This window comes from Equus asinus, chromosome 13 (genome assembly GCF_041296235.1).
Source record: "Equus asinus isolate D_3611 breed Donkey chromosome 13, EquAss-T2T_v2, whole genome shotgun sequence".
In the NCBI taxonomy this organism is placed as follows: domain Eukaryota; kingdom Metazoa; phylum Chordata; class Mammalia; order Perissodactyla; family Equidae; genus Equus; species Equus asinus.
The window spans coordinates 1,667,744-1,682,875 of record NC_091802.1 but is presented as its reverse complement, the minus strand read 5'-3'; the positions used below and the strand labels follow the sequence as shown (position 1 = coordinate 1,682,875).

Sequence of the window (15,132 nt, the reverse complement as noted above, 5' to 3'; positions counted from 1 at the left end):
CTAAATTTAGAGAGAAAAACTTCTCACCACTTGCTTCCACCGGGCCCCACAGATAGAGATTCCGGGAGGCTGACATGGTGAGAAGTCTTACCTTTTGCCGGCTTTCGTCAGGTGACCCAGGATCTCCTCATCTGCAGTGGCCCCAGGAGGAAGCAGTTCTTTCAGCCAGAAAAGGCAGCTTGCCAGCCAGTGGGGCTCCTGCCCATGACGCCAAAACTGTTGGGGAAGTGGGAGAATGCCCCCCTTTTCCTTAAGATTCTTACGGCTGGTCAAATAATCAAAGAGGCAGGTTAGCAGGAGAAAATCAAACAAAATTTAATAGCATGTGTACACGAGAGAAACCCTGAAGAAGCTGAGTAACTCAGCCGTCTGGCTGAGGCTGCCTGTTTAAGTGTCTTCAGCTACAGACAAGGAGGATGTTGGGGACAGTGATTTGGGGCTTCAAAGGGGAGGAAGACAATTTACATAGAGATGGAATGCAAACGTTTGTTAAATGGGTTTCGCTGGGCCCAAAAAATGGGCTTGTTGGTGTCCTTTTATCACAGTTTCCATCCTACTACAGCTCTCCCACGGTGCGGGCTCCGTCCTGGAACAGGCCTTCTGTGCTGAAGTCTTTTAGGCAGTTTGGGGGTGGGTGATGGGGTCGGATGCTCTTCCTGAGCCTTTGAGCTTTTATGGTCTTCAGCTCGAAATAGTCCGCATACCAGAGTGGCGCATCTCGGGGCGGCCGGCCCTGAACCCCATCATCTGCCAATCTAGTAACCGCCTCCACTTGGTAAGGAGGAGCCCAACATAAATATTAGCTCAGCATTCATTTCACCGGAATGTGTGATCTAAATTTCCAGTGTATGATGAAACTTTCATTGACAAGGATGGACAGGCAAGGCCATGCACTGACTAGTTTTTCTGGACAGCCGTGGGCTTCTCTCCCCTGGGAACAGTGCAGTTCTCGAAGACTGATTCCCATGGGAGGTGAGGGAGCAGAAGACTTAGGAGAAAGCCGAGTCGGTGCTGCCCCCAGGCCCAGCCGGACGGCTGCCTTGGTGACTCAGTCTGGTTTTGTGCTTCTGGAGCTTTTCACACTGAGTAGGACAGAGAAGACATTCCAGGCCTTGAGGCTTCCCTTTGCGTTTGAAGGCAGTCAAGGGTTTCTTATTATGTTAAATATACTTACCCGCTTCCAGGAACGGCCTGGAGCATTTGTTCAGGCTATTGGGCAATTACCCGAGCATCTTTCCTAAATTTCTCCATTGTAATTCTTAAGAATGTACCATTAAATACTAGTGGCATTGAACACCCCTTTTTGACTCCTGCCAAGCTTAATTTTTTATTTTGAATATTATTCTTTGTTCTAAAATCTATTTGATTTGATATTAATATGGCAAGCTGCTCTCTTCTGTTTGCCGTTTACATGGTTTATCTTTTTCCATCCTCTTACTTTCAATCCATTTGCGTCTTTGGATCTAGAATGTCTCTCTTGTAGAGAGCATATCTTTGATCTTGCCTTTTGATCCTGCCTCGCGATCTCTGCTTTTTGATTTGGAGTTCTTAGTCTGCCCGCATTCAACGTGATGATTGATGTGACTAGATTTCTATCTGCCCTTTGCTATTTTCTATATGTCTCATGTCCATTTTCTGTATGTCTATATGTTTCTATATGACATACATACAGAAAATACGTAAGACTTTAAAAAATGTTTTTATTGTGGTAATATATATAACATGAAAGTTGCCATTGAAACTATTTTAAGTGTGCGATTTAATGGCATAATTATTTTCACAAGGTGTCTCATGTCTTTTTGTTCCTGTTTCGTTTTTATGTCTTCATTTTTTGTTGAATGAATATTTTTTAATACATGAAAAATTTTTAATACGATTTTAATTTCTGATTTTTAAAGATATTTTTTAAAGGTATTTTTTAGTGGTTGCTCCAAAGATTACCATATGCATCTTTAATTTATCACAATCTACTTCAGGTTAATGCTGACTTAATTCTGGAAAATATGGCAACTTTACCCCAATATAGTTCCATTTCCTCCTCCTGGCTTTGTGCTGTCATTATCATATATATTACATCTATACATGTTAACCCAAAATAAAGTGTTGTATTATTTCTTTTTTATCTATTTCTTTTTTTTTAAGATTTTATTTTTCCTTCTCCCCAAAACTCCTCAGTACACAGTTGTATATTTTAGTTGTGGGTCCTTCTAGTTGTGGCATGTGGGACGCCTCCTCAGCATGGCCTGACGAGCAGTGCCACGTCCACGCCCAGGATCCGAACCAGCGAAACCCTGGGCCGCCGAAGCGGAGCGTGTGAACTTAACCACTCGGCTCCAGGGCTGGCCCCTATTATTTCTTAAATTATTTTATGTATTATAAAGAAATTAAGGGAAGAAAAGAAAACACACCAATCACAATTTTGTTTATGTATCCACATATTTACTGTTCCCACTTCTGCCATCTCCCCCGTGGGTCTCAGCTCCTATCAGCGGGGGCAGCAGCAGCGGCTCTGTCTGCCCATGGGCTCTGTCTCCATGCCAGCGGGGGCAGCAGAAGCGGCGGCAGCAGAAGCTCTGACTGCCCATGGGTCCTGTCCCCATGCTATTCTATACTATTCTCTAAATAAAATAGCACTACTGCCAGATCTTAAGAGTCTAAGAAATCTTTCTTTCGACTCCTCGGCTCACCGACCCCGCATCAGAAACCACCATTCTACTCTCTGATTCTATGAGTTTGACTATTTTAGACACATCAGTTACGTGGAATCATGAAATATTTGTCCTTGTCTGTGACTGGCTTATTTCAGTTAGCATAATGTCCTCAAGGTCATCCATGTTATTGCATATTGCAGGATTTCCTTCTTTTTTTAAGGCTGAATAATGCTCCATTGTATGTGTATACCACCATTTTCTCTTTGTCCATCCGTTTGTCAATGGATATGTAGGTTGTTTCCACATTCTTGGCTATTGTGAATAGTGCTGCACTGAACGTAGGAGTGCTAATGTCTCTTCAACATCCTGACTTCAGTTCTTTTCGATAAACACCCAGAAGTGAGATTGCTGGATCATATGGTAGCTCTGTTTTAATTTTTTTGAGGAACTCTGTACTGGTTTTTTTTTCCTGAGGAAGATTAGCCCTGAGCGAACATCTCTGCCCATCTTCCTCTTTTTGCTGAGGAAGATTGTCCCTCAGCTAACATCTGGTGTCCATCCTCCTCTCTTTTGTATGTGGGACGCCCCCACAGCTTGGCTGCTGATGAGTGGTGTAGGTCTGCACCTGGGAACTGAACGCGGGCCACTGAAGTGGAGCACTCGGAACTTAACCATTAGGCCGTGGGGCCAGCCCCCGTACTGGTTTTCATAGCAGCTCTACCATCTGGATTCCCACCAACAGTGCACAAGGTTCCAATTTCTCCACATCCTTGACAATACCTGCTGTCTTTTGGTTTTTTGATAATAGCCATCCTAACAGATGTGAGGTGATATTCTGGTTTTGATTTGTATTTCCCTAATAATTAGTGACATTGAGCATCTTTTCATACGCCTGTTGGCCAATTGTATGTCTCCTTTGGAGAAATGTTTATTCAAATCTTTAGCCCATTTTTAAATTGAGTTACTCTTTTTTTGCTACTGAGTTGTAAGAGTTCCTTACATATTTTGGAAATTAGCCTTTTATCTCATGTATGGTTTGCATAGACTTTTTCTTTAAGACCTCATTTTTCAGAGCAGTTTTAGGTTCACAGCAAAACTGAGGGGAAGACACAGAGATTTCCCATACGCCCCCGGCCCTCACGCACAGCCTTGTCCACCATCAGTTCCCCCCAGACGGGGACATTTGTTGCAACTGATGAACCTACATTGACGGTTTGCGCAGACTTTTTAAATAATTTGTTTCTCTATTGAGAGTCTCTGTTGATTCAATGAATCAGCCTTCAAAGACAATGTCTTCGTATTTTCCTTAATTTTTTGAACATATTTATAAGAGTTGCTTTGAAGTCTTTTTCTATTAAATCCAACATATGGGTCCATTCAAAGCCAGTTTCTATTGGCTGCCGCTTCCCCTCGATGTGGGTTACACTTTCCCATTTCTTTGCATGTCTAGTAAGCTTTGGTTGAAAATCGGACATTTTAGGTGATACAGTGTGGCAGCTCTGGATTCTATTTTATTTTCTGAGGTTCTCGTCCTTTGGAAACTTGCCTGCACTTAAACTGAAGAATCTCTCCTTCTGCGGTGTGCGGCCACTTGTGTGTCTGCTCAGCAGTTTTTTTAAAACTCTTGTTTTTATTTTTTCCTGGGGGTCACCCCTGTGTCTTCCTAATGTAAGAGTCAGCCAATGATTTTGGCAGAGGTCGTGACCAAATGCTTGTAGCTGCAGGACTCCCACCCTCTGCTGATCAATCTGTGTGTGGGTTGGGGAGCCCCGTCAAGCCTTCCTTGGCTGTCAGATTCCCTGGGCTCTCCTGGGTCCCTCCCATTCATGCATGGCTCCTTAGTTAGCCAGAGATGTGTGGAGAGCATACCTCAGCTCTTCTAATTTCTGGCTGGTCTACTGCTCACCCCAACTTGGACTGGAAGCTTGGGCTAGTAAGGCTGCAGGTTTTCCTCACTCATTCCTAACTGAATCCACCATTTTCAGCCAGCAAATCTGTAGGTTTTGCAGCCAGGCCAGGCTGGAAATCCTACCACCTTTGCCGGCCAAGCTGGGGGTGCAGGAGTGGGAGTGGCTTCAGTTAACAGGGCCACAGCCTCCTACTGCCCCCGTTCAGCTCCAGCAGTGTCTCAGAACTGACGCTTCCCATTTGTCATCGGCCTTTGCTGGATTCACAGGGCCCTGAGGTGGTTGTTCATGACTGTTTTCCCCAGTTTTCTGTCTATTTTTTGCAGAGAGGAAGTGACTGCCTCTTTACACTGCCATAACAAGAAGTGCCTCTCTTTCTTTATTATCATTTTAGATGAAGAAAGCGAGGCTCCAAGTGATGAAGCAACTGGCCCTAGCCCATGCAGCCGGGAACTGGGGGAGTCAGAATTAAACTCAGGGGCTCTAGTTTAAAAAAATCAGTTTTACTGAAGTATAATTGACATACAAGAAGTTATACTTACTAAAACCATACAATTTGACAAGTTTTAACATACATATGCCCGTGAAACCATCTCCACCGTCAAGATAACAAACACAGCCATCACCCCACATCTCTTTGTAACCCTCCTGCCTCTCCTCCTGTCTCTAGACAGGCATTGATCTGCTCTCCGTCACTATGGTTCGCATTTCCTAGAATTTTATATAAAGGGAATCATACAGTACGTATTCTTTTTGTGTGGGTGTTTTCACTCGGCATAATTGAAGTTCATCCACGTTGTGGTATATATCAGCAGTTTCTTTCTTTTTATTGCTAAATAGTATCCCATTGTATAGCCAAGCAAAAGTTTATCTATTCGTGAATGGGCATTTGTGTCGTTTCTAGGTTTGGGTTATTACAAGCAAACCTGCTATGAACACTTGTGTACAAGCCTTTGTATGGACCTGTGCTTTCATTTCTCTAGGGTTATACCTACGAGTGGGATAACTGGATCCTATGGAAGGTGTACATTTAACATTTTTAATAAACTTTTGTATTAGGAATAATTTTAGACTTACCAAAAAAGTTTCAAAGTCAGCAAATAGAATTCCCCTACATCTTTCACCCAGTTCCCCTTATCGTTATCATCTTACGTTGCTGTTGCACATTTTTCAAAGCAAAGAAACTGACGTTGGCACATTACCATTAAACTCTAGACTTGATTTGGATTTCAGCAGTTTTTCCACTAATATCATCTTTCTATTCCAGAGTTCTGTCCAGGGCACCACACTAGATTCAATTGTCCTGTCTCTGCAGTCTCCTATGGTCTGTGACGGTTTCCAAGTTGCTCCTTTTTTTTCATGACCCTGGCAGCCTTGGAAAATCCCGTGGAATGTGATAACACGTCCTCCACTCTGGGTTTCTGATTTTTTCTCATGATCGAACTGGGGTTTTGAGCTTTGGGAAAGAATGCCAGAGGTGAAGCGCCCTCTTCACCACATCATCTCAGGGGGACAGGACATCCACGTAACGTCTCTGGCGATGTTAACTCTCACTTGGGTAAGGTGGTGTCCACCAGTTTTCTCCGTGTAAAGCTTATTTTTCTGCTTTCCCTACCACAGTCACCAAGTCCAGCCCGCCCTAAAGGAGTCTGCCTCAAACGGGCAGGAGATTTATTTCCCCTTCCTGTGTGTGGGGCTATCTACATATATTACCTGGAATTCTTCTGTAAGAAGATGTGTCTTCTCTCTCTCATTTATTTAGTCACTTATTTATATCAGTACAGACTCTGACAGCAAACCTGCAGTGATTTGCTCACCCGTCACACAGCAAGTCATCTCTGACACCGGGTGGAGTGGGAGAAAGTAGGAATTTTATTGCAAAGTGCTGAGCAAGGAGAGAGGGCAGCTAATGCTACGATTCCGAACCCGCCAAAAAGCTACAGGCAGGGCTTTTCTTTGGGGTTTTAGGTAGGGGAGGGGGAGCACATGGCCTTGGGGCTGAAGTTCCCAATCCTCCGCACAGGAGTGCCTCTCGTTCGATGTGTTGCACGTGGTGGATTTTTAGTCTTCGATGTCTCAAGTTTACAACCAGTCATTTTAGCTTCTCAATGTCCCTGCAGGATGCTCAGTCCGGTGGACTTGCCAGCAAGCTCCTCTCTTAACAGCGGCCTCGAGCTCAGAAACTGGTTATTTTGTTTCCCACATCATCCTGTGAGTACAAGGCATAGTCTCACCCTAATCCAGGGAAATTTCAGCTCCTTCATCTTCAATTTCATCATGTTTATTTATTTTGTACTGGGGTTATTATCCAATACTGTGTTATTTTGTTCCTCAAATTTTTCCAGTTGGGCCACTGGGAGTTCTTTCAGGTTGGCACCTGTGTCCTTTGTACATGTTGCCATCTTTCTGTTATTTGAGCACTTCCTTACTTTCTGGTACTACAAGATGCCTCAAGCTCATCTTATATTTTCCCTGCCCAGTCCTGGAATCAGTCATTTCTCCAAGGAGCTCTAGTTCCCTTTACTGGAGAGTGGGACTTAGAAACCAAGATCTGGGAGCTAGGTGTGCTCATTCCTGCTGGCTGTCATTGCTTCTGGGCCTCCCAAGGGACTGAAGTAGGTGCTATACGTATGTCAAAGCTGACATTCTATGTCTATTAATATACATATTAAGCTAAACCTGAGTTCCCACTCCTGTCTCTGACTCCCATCCAGTCCCACAGGGATCGTTCTGGCCTTTCCCCGTGCTTCTCTCCAACTTCTCTGTCCAACAGAGAGAGCGCCCTGGCTCCTGCTACCTGCCAGCCAGTTACTAATTCTTCACCCCTAGAGCACGTGTACTGTAGCTTCAGGATTGTTAGCCTGTTGTCCCCTCGGGAAATAAATGCACTAACTAGGGGACAGTGTTTATGTGCAGTGCCTTTTGTGTTTAGCCTACAGTTTCCAGTCAAAACATGGTTTTCCAGCTCCTTCTTTTCCTCCATCCAGGGTTTTGATTTTTAACAGGTGAAGTCATGGAGACCACCAGCCGGCTACAAGAAGGACACTGTAGAGTAGGCTGTCATCTCCAGGTAAAGCCCACAGGGAGACGTAGCTTTTGCCCTGAAAATTCCTAAGCAGGATTCAGGAAAGAGGAAATACGAAAAATTCTTACCCTTTCTTTTATTTTTTCTCCCTGTGGAAATTAACAGCCCCTCCCAAGTGATACAGTGGGCCCAGTGCTTGCTAAGTCAAGACCATGGACTTCTCCCTGTCCACTCCGTTCACGCGGGGAGCAGAACAGGCACCTTCAAACAGCAAAACATCACACTGGGAGGGTCAGAAGAAACACGAAGGGCCTAACGCTGGCCTTGGGGCCTGTCCCCATGACACCACTGCTTCCAGCACTTTGGGTTCAAATCCTGCCACCAGCTAAGTGTTAATGACATTCTTTCTCTCTGTGTGTCCAGACCCTGCTCCCAGCCCCGCTCCCCCACGGCAAAAGGGAAGGAGAGAACCGAGAGGTTCGCACTGCTTTGTCGCCTCCGAAGGGAGGAGGACCGGGCTGTTGCAGGCTTTGCGGGCAGCGGGTGCTGTCGGGGTGGTGGGCGCACAGGGCAGTTTCCCGCCACGGCGGGCGGTGCGCGGCAGGAACTGCCGGCGGTCCTGTGCACAAGGCACGAGGCACGCGCGCAGCACCTAGGCCCCCGACGGGGGCGGCTGCCTGGTGGCCGCCGGGCGCGCAGGCGCCGTGGGTGGTGGGCACACGTGGCCCGCCGGGGCGCAAGCGCGGCGCGTGCACGTGGCCGGCGGGCGCGCAGGCGCGGTGGAACCACGGGCGTCCTCGGCGGCCGGCGAGCATGGGGCGGTTACGGTGGCAGGTGGCGGCCGCGGCGGCCGTGGGCCTCGCGGTGGCCCTGGAGGCGCTGCCCTCGGTGCTGCGCTGGCTGCGGGCCGGGCGGCGCCGGCGCCGGCGCGAGGTGCTCTTCTTCCCGTCGCAGGTGACCTGCACCGAGGCCCTGCTGCAGGCGCCGGGCGGCGCCGGACCGCCGGGGGCCCCCGCGGGCTGCCCGTGCAGCCTGCCCCACGGCGAGAGCTCGCTGAGCCGCCTGCTGTGCGCCCTGCTGGCCGCCCGCGCCAGCCTGGAGCTTTGCCTGTTCGCCTTCTCCAGCCCGCAGCTGGGCCGCGCCGTGCAGCTGCTGCACCAGCGCGGGGTGCGGGTCCGGGTCGTCACCGACTGCGACTACATGGCCCTCAACGGCTCGCAGATCGGCCTGCTCCGCAAGGCAGGTAGGCTGGGGCGGAGGTCCGAGGAGCTCTCTGGGGAGGGGCCCCAGGCGCGGAGGATGATCTGACCCCCGGGGTCGTAGGAGGAGGGGAGAATGTCCAAGGTGGATACTTGGGGGCCCGGGTCTGAGGACAGGGGACACCCCATTTCTTTCTCGTGGTGGCCTTGTGAAGTCAGGATGCTTTCACGCCAGAGAAGCTCCAGGGCTGTCTGTAAAGAGCCCTACTTGGGAGGGGCGGGTCTGTGCAGAGGGGCTTAGGCCCTGGATCTGAGTGTGAACCCCAGGCAGGGAGCGGGCTGTGTGTTCCCAGCTAGCGGAGAAAGGTCTGGGCGGTTCCCAGAGGCTGGGGCCTGCCTGGGGACACCTGGAACGTGGATGGAGCCCCTGCGATTCCCCACGTGTCCGGGAGCCACGCTGGCCTTGGGACTCAGTGGGAAAAGGCTATGGCAGTGCCAGCTGATGTTTTGACTCTTGCAGCCGGAACTCAGGATGGCTTCGTCTGACAGCACTCAGGAAATGAAGGGCCAGGCTGCCAACAACTCTGCGGGCCAGGGGGACAGGCTGGCCGAGAGCCGGAGGCCTGGCAGTGCCCTGCTCATGGGAGCAGGTTCTCAGAGGGCAGTGGAGGGCTTCAGGCCTCAGGGACTAACAGAAAAAGCCATTTCACCTTGAACCTGCTAGTGAATGTCATGCTGGGCCTTCTGAAATGAATACAAACAATATACTCAGAAGTGGAGCTAAAATGTCTAGTTGGTGAGCAGTTAATCTGCTTCTCCAGCTGCAGGACGGGGAAGACTGGCCCACCTCTCTCACTGGAGTGGGGGCAGATGAACCGGGAGACAGGAATAAGTTTAAGATGGTCTAAATTGAGACCCTGGCTTACCTGTGAATTCTTTGCTCCATCCTTCTGCCTTGGTGTTGCGGTGCGTCCCGAGAGCCCCCTCCCTGGCGTTCGTGCGTCAGTTGCCCGGGGTCTGAACCTGGCGCCTCCCTCGATCCCTCGGGCACCCAGGAAAGCCGCTCCTTCACCAGCCTCTGACCTGTCAGCTCTGGTAGCCCGTGCCTGGAAGGTGCGTGGAGCCGGTGAGCGCTGTCCTAGCTGTGCAGCACCCTCCACGGCCTGTTACAGGGCACACGCATGGGCCTCTCGCTGAGCTGGGAGGACGCGGGGGCGCCGGGAGTCGGGCTCAGCTTCCGGACTGTGCTCAGGGCTCTCCAGATGAGAAGGCACGTGAGTCCTCTGGCGCTTGTTGCATCCCATGTAGGCAGAGTTGCAAACTTAGTTAAATATTGAGGATGTGCGTTTCCACTCTTCCTGGTGGTCACGCGTTGTCCTACATCTGCTGGTCCTTTTCATGGGGCAACTTGGATAGGCCTGGGCCTTTTAGTTAGTTAGCTTCTAGAGAATTGTAGAACCTCAGGTTTGGAAAGGGCACTGCCAGCAGACTTCATCTAAGGCTCGATTCCCCTCTGATGGCATCCAGCCATCGCTCAACTGTTTAAGAAAGAGATCTGTGTCCCGTGTTGGCCAGGACTGGTTCCAGGCACTGGGCACAGCGGTGAACGGTCCCAGTGGGGAAGCTGACTGAAGTGTGAATATTTAGGCAGGAAGAAGGGTCAGGAAACGTAAAAAAGTAGCGTGGGAGGCCTGGGGTGGGCGGGGACAGCAGCTTGGGGGCGTGTGACGGCAGAGCAGAGCTTCACGCTGTCCGGGGTCAGTGGAGGGGGAGCCTTCTCATTTGAGGAGCAGCAGTACAGATGCCAACTTCATGTGTCTGAGGACGAGCAAGAGCACCCCTGTGGCCAAAGGTGGAAGCAGTAAAGAGGAGAGGCCGGGGGCACACAGGCGTGTAAGGCAAGCAGGCTTAGGGGGCACACAGGTGAGTAGGGCTGGCTTCATGCAGGGGTGTTTGGACCCCCTTCTGTGAGGTGGGAAGCCCTTAAGGGTTGGTCAGCAGGGCAGAAGGGACAGAAGGTCTCGCTGAGGTTGTCCAGGCTGCTCTGAGGAGCTTGGGTTCCGGGCAGGAATGGGTGATGTGGGATCAGAGTGGGAGCTGGGCGGTGGGTGGCAGAGCCTGCGGCAGTGTTGGAGGTGGTCAGGAGTGGTGGGATTCGAGATCTGTCTGGAAGGTCAAGCTGACGGGCTTTGCTGGCGTGTGGTTACTGGGGTGAGCAGGAGTGGTGCTGGGATCGGGGGCGAGGAGGGCGTGGTGTTCAAGGCAGCACTGCTGGGCAAAATACAGGGTGCCCAGGTGGATGTGAACTTCAGGTATGCACCGAGTCACTTTTAGTCTTGGGACTAAACTTCAGAGGACATACCTTCGAAGATTATTTGTTGTTTATCTGAAATCGCAATTTAATTTGGACATCTTGTATTTTTGTTTGCTAAGTCTGGCAACCCTATTGCAAACCAGCTATTTTATTTATTTTTAAAAATTTTTCTGCTGAGGAAGATTGGCCCTGAGCTAACGTCTGTTACCAATCTTCCTCTTTGCTTGAGGAAGATTAGCCCTGAGCTAACATCTGTGCCAGTCTTCCTCTACTTTGTATGTGGGACGCCTCCACAGCGTGGCTGATGAGTGGAGTAGGTCTGCACCCAGGATCCAAACCCACGAACCAGGGCTACCTAAGCGGAGCACGCGGAACTTTAACCACTCGGCCACGGGGCAGCCATTTTAAACGTGTCTTTTAAATCAGATTTCTAACGATCTCCTTGTAGATACGTATCCAGGCAAGCATTATTCAGGGTTGATGCCCAGGTGGACAGACAAACAAGGTCCTGCCCGCCAGGAGTTTGAAAACAGTGGGGGAGGGAGAGGGGCAAATAGTAAAACAAAAGGCAAGGATTACAGGATCTTTGCTGAAGGAAACAGGGCCACGTGAGGGAGAATGATTCGTTTCTATATCAAATAGGGCTCTGCGTGCCTCAGAGGTCAGAGAGGTTGGGTGCAAGCTGGGAGCTCACCTGGCCAAAGCTGACCGGCTTCAGGGGACACAATTCCCTCGCTGCTGCGCTCCTCCCTCGGGCTCGTGCTCTCTCCTTACAAATGGGGTGTGTTCCGGCCTTGGCGGTGTCTACAGGGGCGCCCCAGTCCTGGGCAGCAGTGAGAGCTCAGAGGCAGGGTAACCCAGCAAACGGTCTTTGCTCAGTGGCCTCTGTCTGCATCGCTGACTGGTCCTCCTGGAGCTGGCCTCTCTGAACGGCCATGCTGGTGGCTTTAGACTCCACAGGTGGCACGGGAACCTCACCCCATCCCAGGGCTACGTGCAGGAGGGCTGTTTCCAGGAAGCTGAATGTTAAGAGAGCAGTATTTCCATGTCTGCCATGGTCCCTACTGCCCTCGCACCCCTTCGGACTGTGTGTGCCCCTCCCCTGCTGGAATGGTCCGCGTTACCCCCGGTCACTGTCGGGCTCAGCGGCCACCACGTGTCCGAGCATGACAGGCTTCCCCTTTCCCACCAAATCGGAAACAGACAGCAAAATCAGTAGCTGCTAGACATGGTCCACACTGGGGGAGGAGCTCAGGTGCTTGAATGAGGAGTGTTGCAAGAGGCAGTAGTGAAGGTTGCCTTGCCCTTTTGCAGGTATTCAGGTTCGGCACGACCAGGACCTCGGCTACATGCATCACAAGTTCGCAATAGTGGATAGGAAGGTGCTGATCACCGGCTCCCTCAACTGGACCACGCAAGCCATTCAGAACAACAGAGAAAACGTTTTGATTTTGGAGGATGAAGAGTATGTGAGGCTTTTTCTGGAAGAATTTGAGCGCATTTGGGAAGAGTTTAACCCTACAAAGTATACCTTCTTCCCACAAAAGAAGAGAAGCCACTGAAGCTGCGCCGTCGCTGCCGTCCGAGGTGGCGGGGAGAGCTGGCGCAGGCCTTTCGGGACCTCTGGGCGGAACCAGCCGGAGCTGCCTGTGCCCTGGCCGGAGGCGGCTGGCCCTCTGAGCCCTCAGGCCCAGAGTCTTGAGGGGCCCTCGGGGTCGGGGAGCCTGCGCCTGACTTCTCGTCACCTGCAGCGTGGAGCGGCCTGGCGAGGCTGGGCTCCCCACCGCAAGCCAGTTCAGCTGCAGCTTCTGACATGTGGCGTCCACGGACCCTGTCTGGGGCCCGGGTTCAGAGTCGGCTTCTCCTCCTGCCCCACGGAAGAAGCTGGGCCCTGTTTCGGGGCCGAAGAGCCGACTGGGTCTCCTGATTCTAGTCTCCTGTCTGGCCTCCGCCAGGCTGGCCGCGGCGTCTCTGGCGACGCTTCTCTTCTCCGCTGCACTGGCTGCTCCCCGCGCAGCATGGCTGGAGCCTGGAATCGGCAGGATGTTGAGTCTCTTCGTCGCGCTGTCACTAGCTCTTTGGTGGCTGGTTGGCGGCCTTGAGTCAGAAGAGGGAAAGGAAAGAAGTTAGGAAGGGAGCCGAGAGGGGAGCGCCGGTGGGTGGGAGCAGGCCCCCTTTAAATGACCCACGAGGCGCGCGTGTACCCCCAGCAGCCCCTTGTCCTCTCGGGTGGACGTGCGGGCTGGCGGGAAGCGGCCAGAAGCTGCTTCTGTTTCCAGAAGTTATGCTTTTAATTTGAACCTTCTCACCTTCAGGGGAGTTGTGTTGTGCATTTAGAAGTGACTTTGGCTTTAACAGCAGTGGACTCGGCTGGTTGCACTCTTGGCTCAGTGTCATCATTGTGAGCCGCCCGTCTCAGCCCAGGGCGCTGCCCTCGCAGGTACTCAGGAGAACAGGGATCTGACACCTGTGAAGTGTTCCAAGTCTCTTTGGCATAATACGTATCTTTAGATAGAGCTAGCTCAAACATCATCTGAGCAGTTGTTCCCGCCTTGTCATATTTCCGTATGTGACATGCTGTGTGACCCGTCCTGAGGTCCGCGTGGCGTGTCTGTGGGTGTCACACTCCTCATCCCGCCTGGGGAGACCAGTTAGTGTTGCGTGTTTTCCCTTTTTAAAGTTACCTTTGATTTATGTTGTTAAGCAAGTAAACTCAAGTTAATATTTCTTACTTAATTGACACTATAAAGTATAGTATGTGGATTGGAAATCACAGGAAATGGTCTGCAGTAAACGTGTTTCAGCATCTGAGCGTGTACCCCAGCAGTGCGTGCTCTGGAAGCACTCAGGAGCAGCTGCCTTGCGTCTCCGGAACGGCGAGGCTGTGTGGCCTTCTCGTGTGTTTGAATAAATGTGTTCTTACTCTGGAATCTTAGTGCCACGTGTCTTGCCTTTTGCTCCATCATTCAGCTCATGGCTGCTCTTTATTAAACAAATACAGCTTTTTTAGGGGGGGCAGTATACAGCTAATTAGCAACCACTGGTCAAGATACGAGCCTCTCAGAGAGGAGTCGGGTCTGAAGGTGGTGCCTGGGGACCTCCTCAAGGGCGTTCCGGGGTGTCCACGCTGATTGGGGTACGATTTCCAGCCGTGTTCCTCTCCCCTCACCTGCCTATGGGGGGGCACACGTGCAGCCCACTCCCCCAGTGGTGCTGGGTCTCTGCTGTGATCGCACCCCTTTCTTCTAGAAGCCGGCTGGGGTTCGAATGTGGAGCACGGTATCAGATGTATTGGTGACGGTATGCAGGTAATCTAGTCGAGCTCTCTACATCCACCTTTTAAAAACGGTGAAATGATCTCATCTCATTTTTTATTTAACATAATTTTATTTACACTGTTTATTTTATTTTCATCATCTTAGCAGGGGTGGGAAATTGAATCTAACCAAGTTTCAGATAATAGTTAACCTTTCTGTAAAGAACTTGCAGTAAAATGAAACCTCCTGAGGGCACGGGGCTGAGGAAGGGTGGCACTAAAATCCGCCTGCGAGCCGGGCCTCTTGGTCTCTGGATCAGGTGCTCACACAGAAGGACGGGCCACCCCGCTCCGGCCGGCCAGGCCAGGGCGCTCAGGCTGTGGAGAAGCGTCCATCACGCCAGGAGCTGTGGTGAGGCCCCAGGTTTCAGGGTCTGTAAGAGCAAATGACTAAGCAGTTATCTTGAGTTGATTCAGGAGGTACTCAGGCTAAGTGGCTTTGTCCTCAGCGGCAGTCATTTGGGAGCTAGTCCGGTCCTGGGTGGGCCTGCTGAGGAGACCCCCTCCGACTGTGGGTCCGCCCTGTCTCACATCCCTCGCGTAGGTGACACGAGGCCGTGGCCTGAGCATGGAACAGGAGGAGGCTGGGGGCTCCGTGCGGCCGAGTTGCCTCAAGCTGCCTCTGCCACCAGGCTCGGTCTCCGTGCACAGAGAAGTGTGGAAGCAGCGGCGGTGCCGCCCCTCCGGCCCTTGGAGGAGTCGGGAGCCCGCGCCTCTCCC

At 51.2% G+C, this 15,132-nt stretch overlaps 1 protein-coding gene across 1 annotated transcript; it reads left to right on the top strand.

Moving 5' to 3' along the window:
• The first annotated feature begins 7,734 nt into the window (after nt 1-7,734).
• Nucleotides 7,735-14,024, top strand: PLD6 (phospholipase D family member 6). Its single transcript, XM_014856361.3, has 2 exons — nt 7,735-8,826; nt 12,411-14,024. Exons 1-2 carry the CDS (start codon nt 8,397-8,399, stop codon nt 12,656-12,658), a joined length of 678 nt encoding a protein of 225 aa, XP_014711847.3. The 5' UTR covers nt 7,735-8,396; the 3' UTR covers nt 12,659-14,024.
• Nucleotides 14,025-15,132: the final 1,108 nt, after the last annotated feature.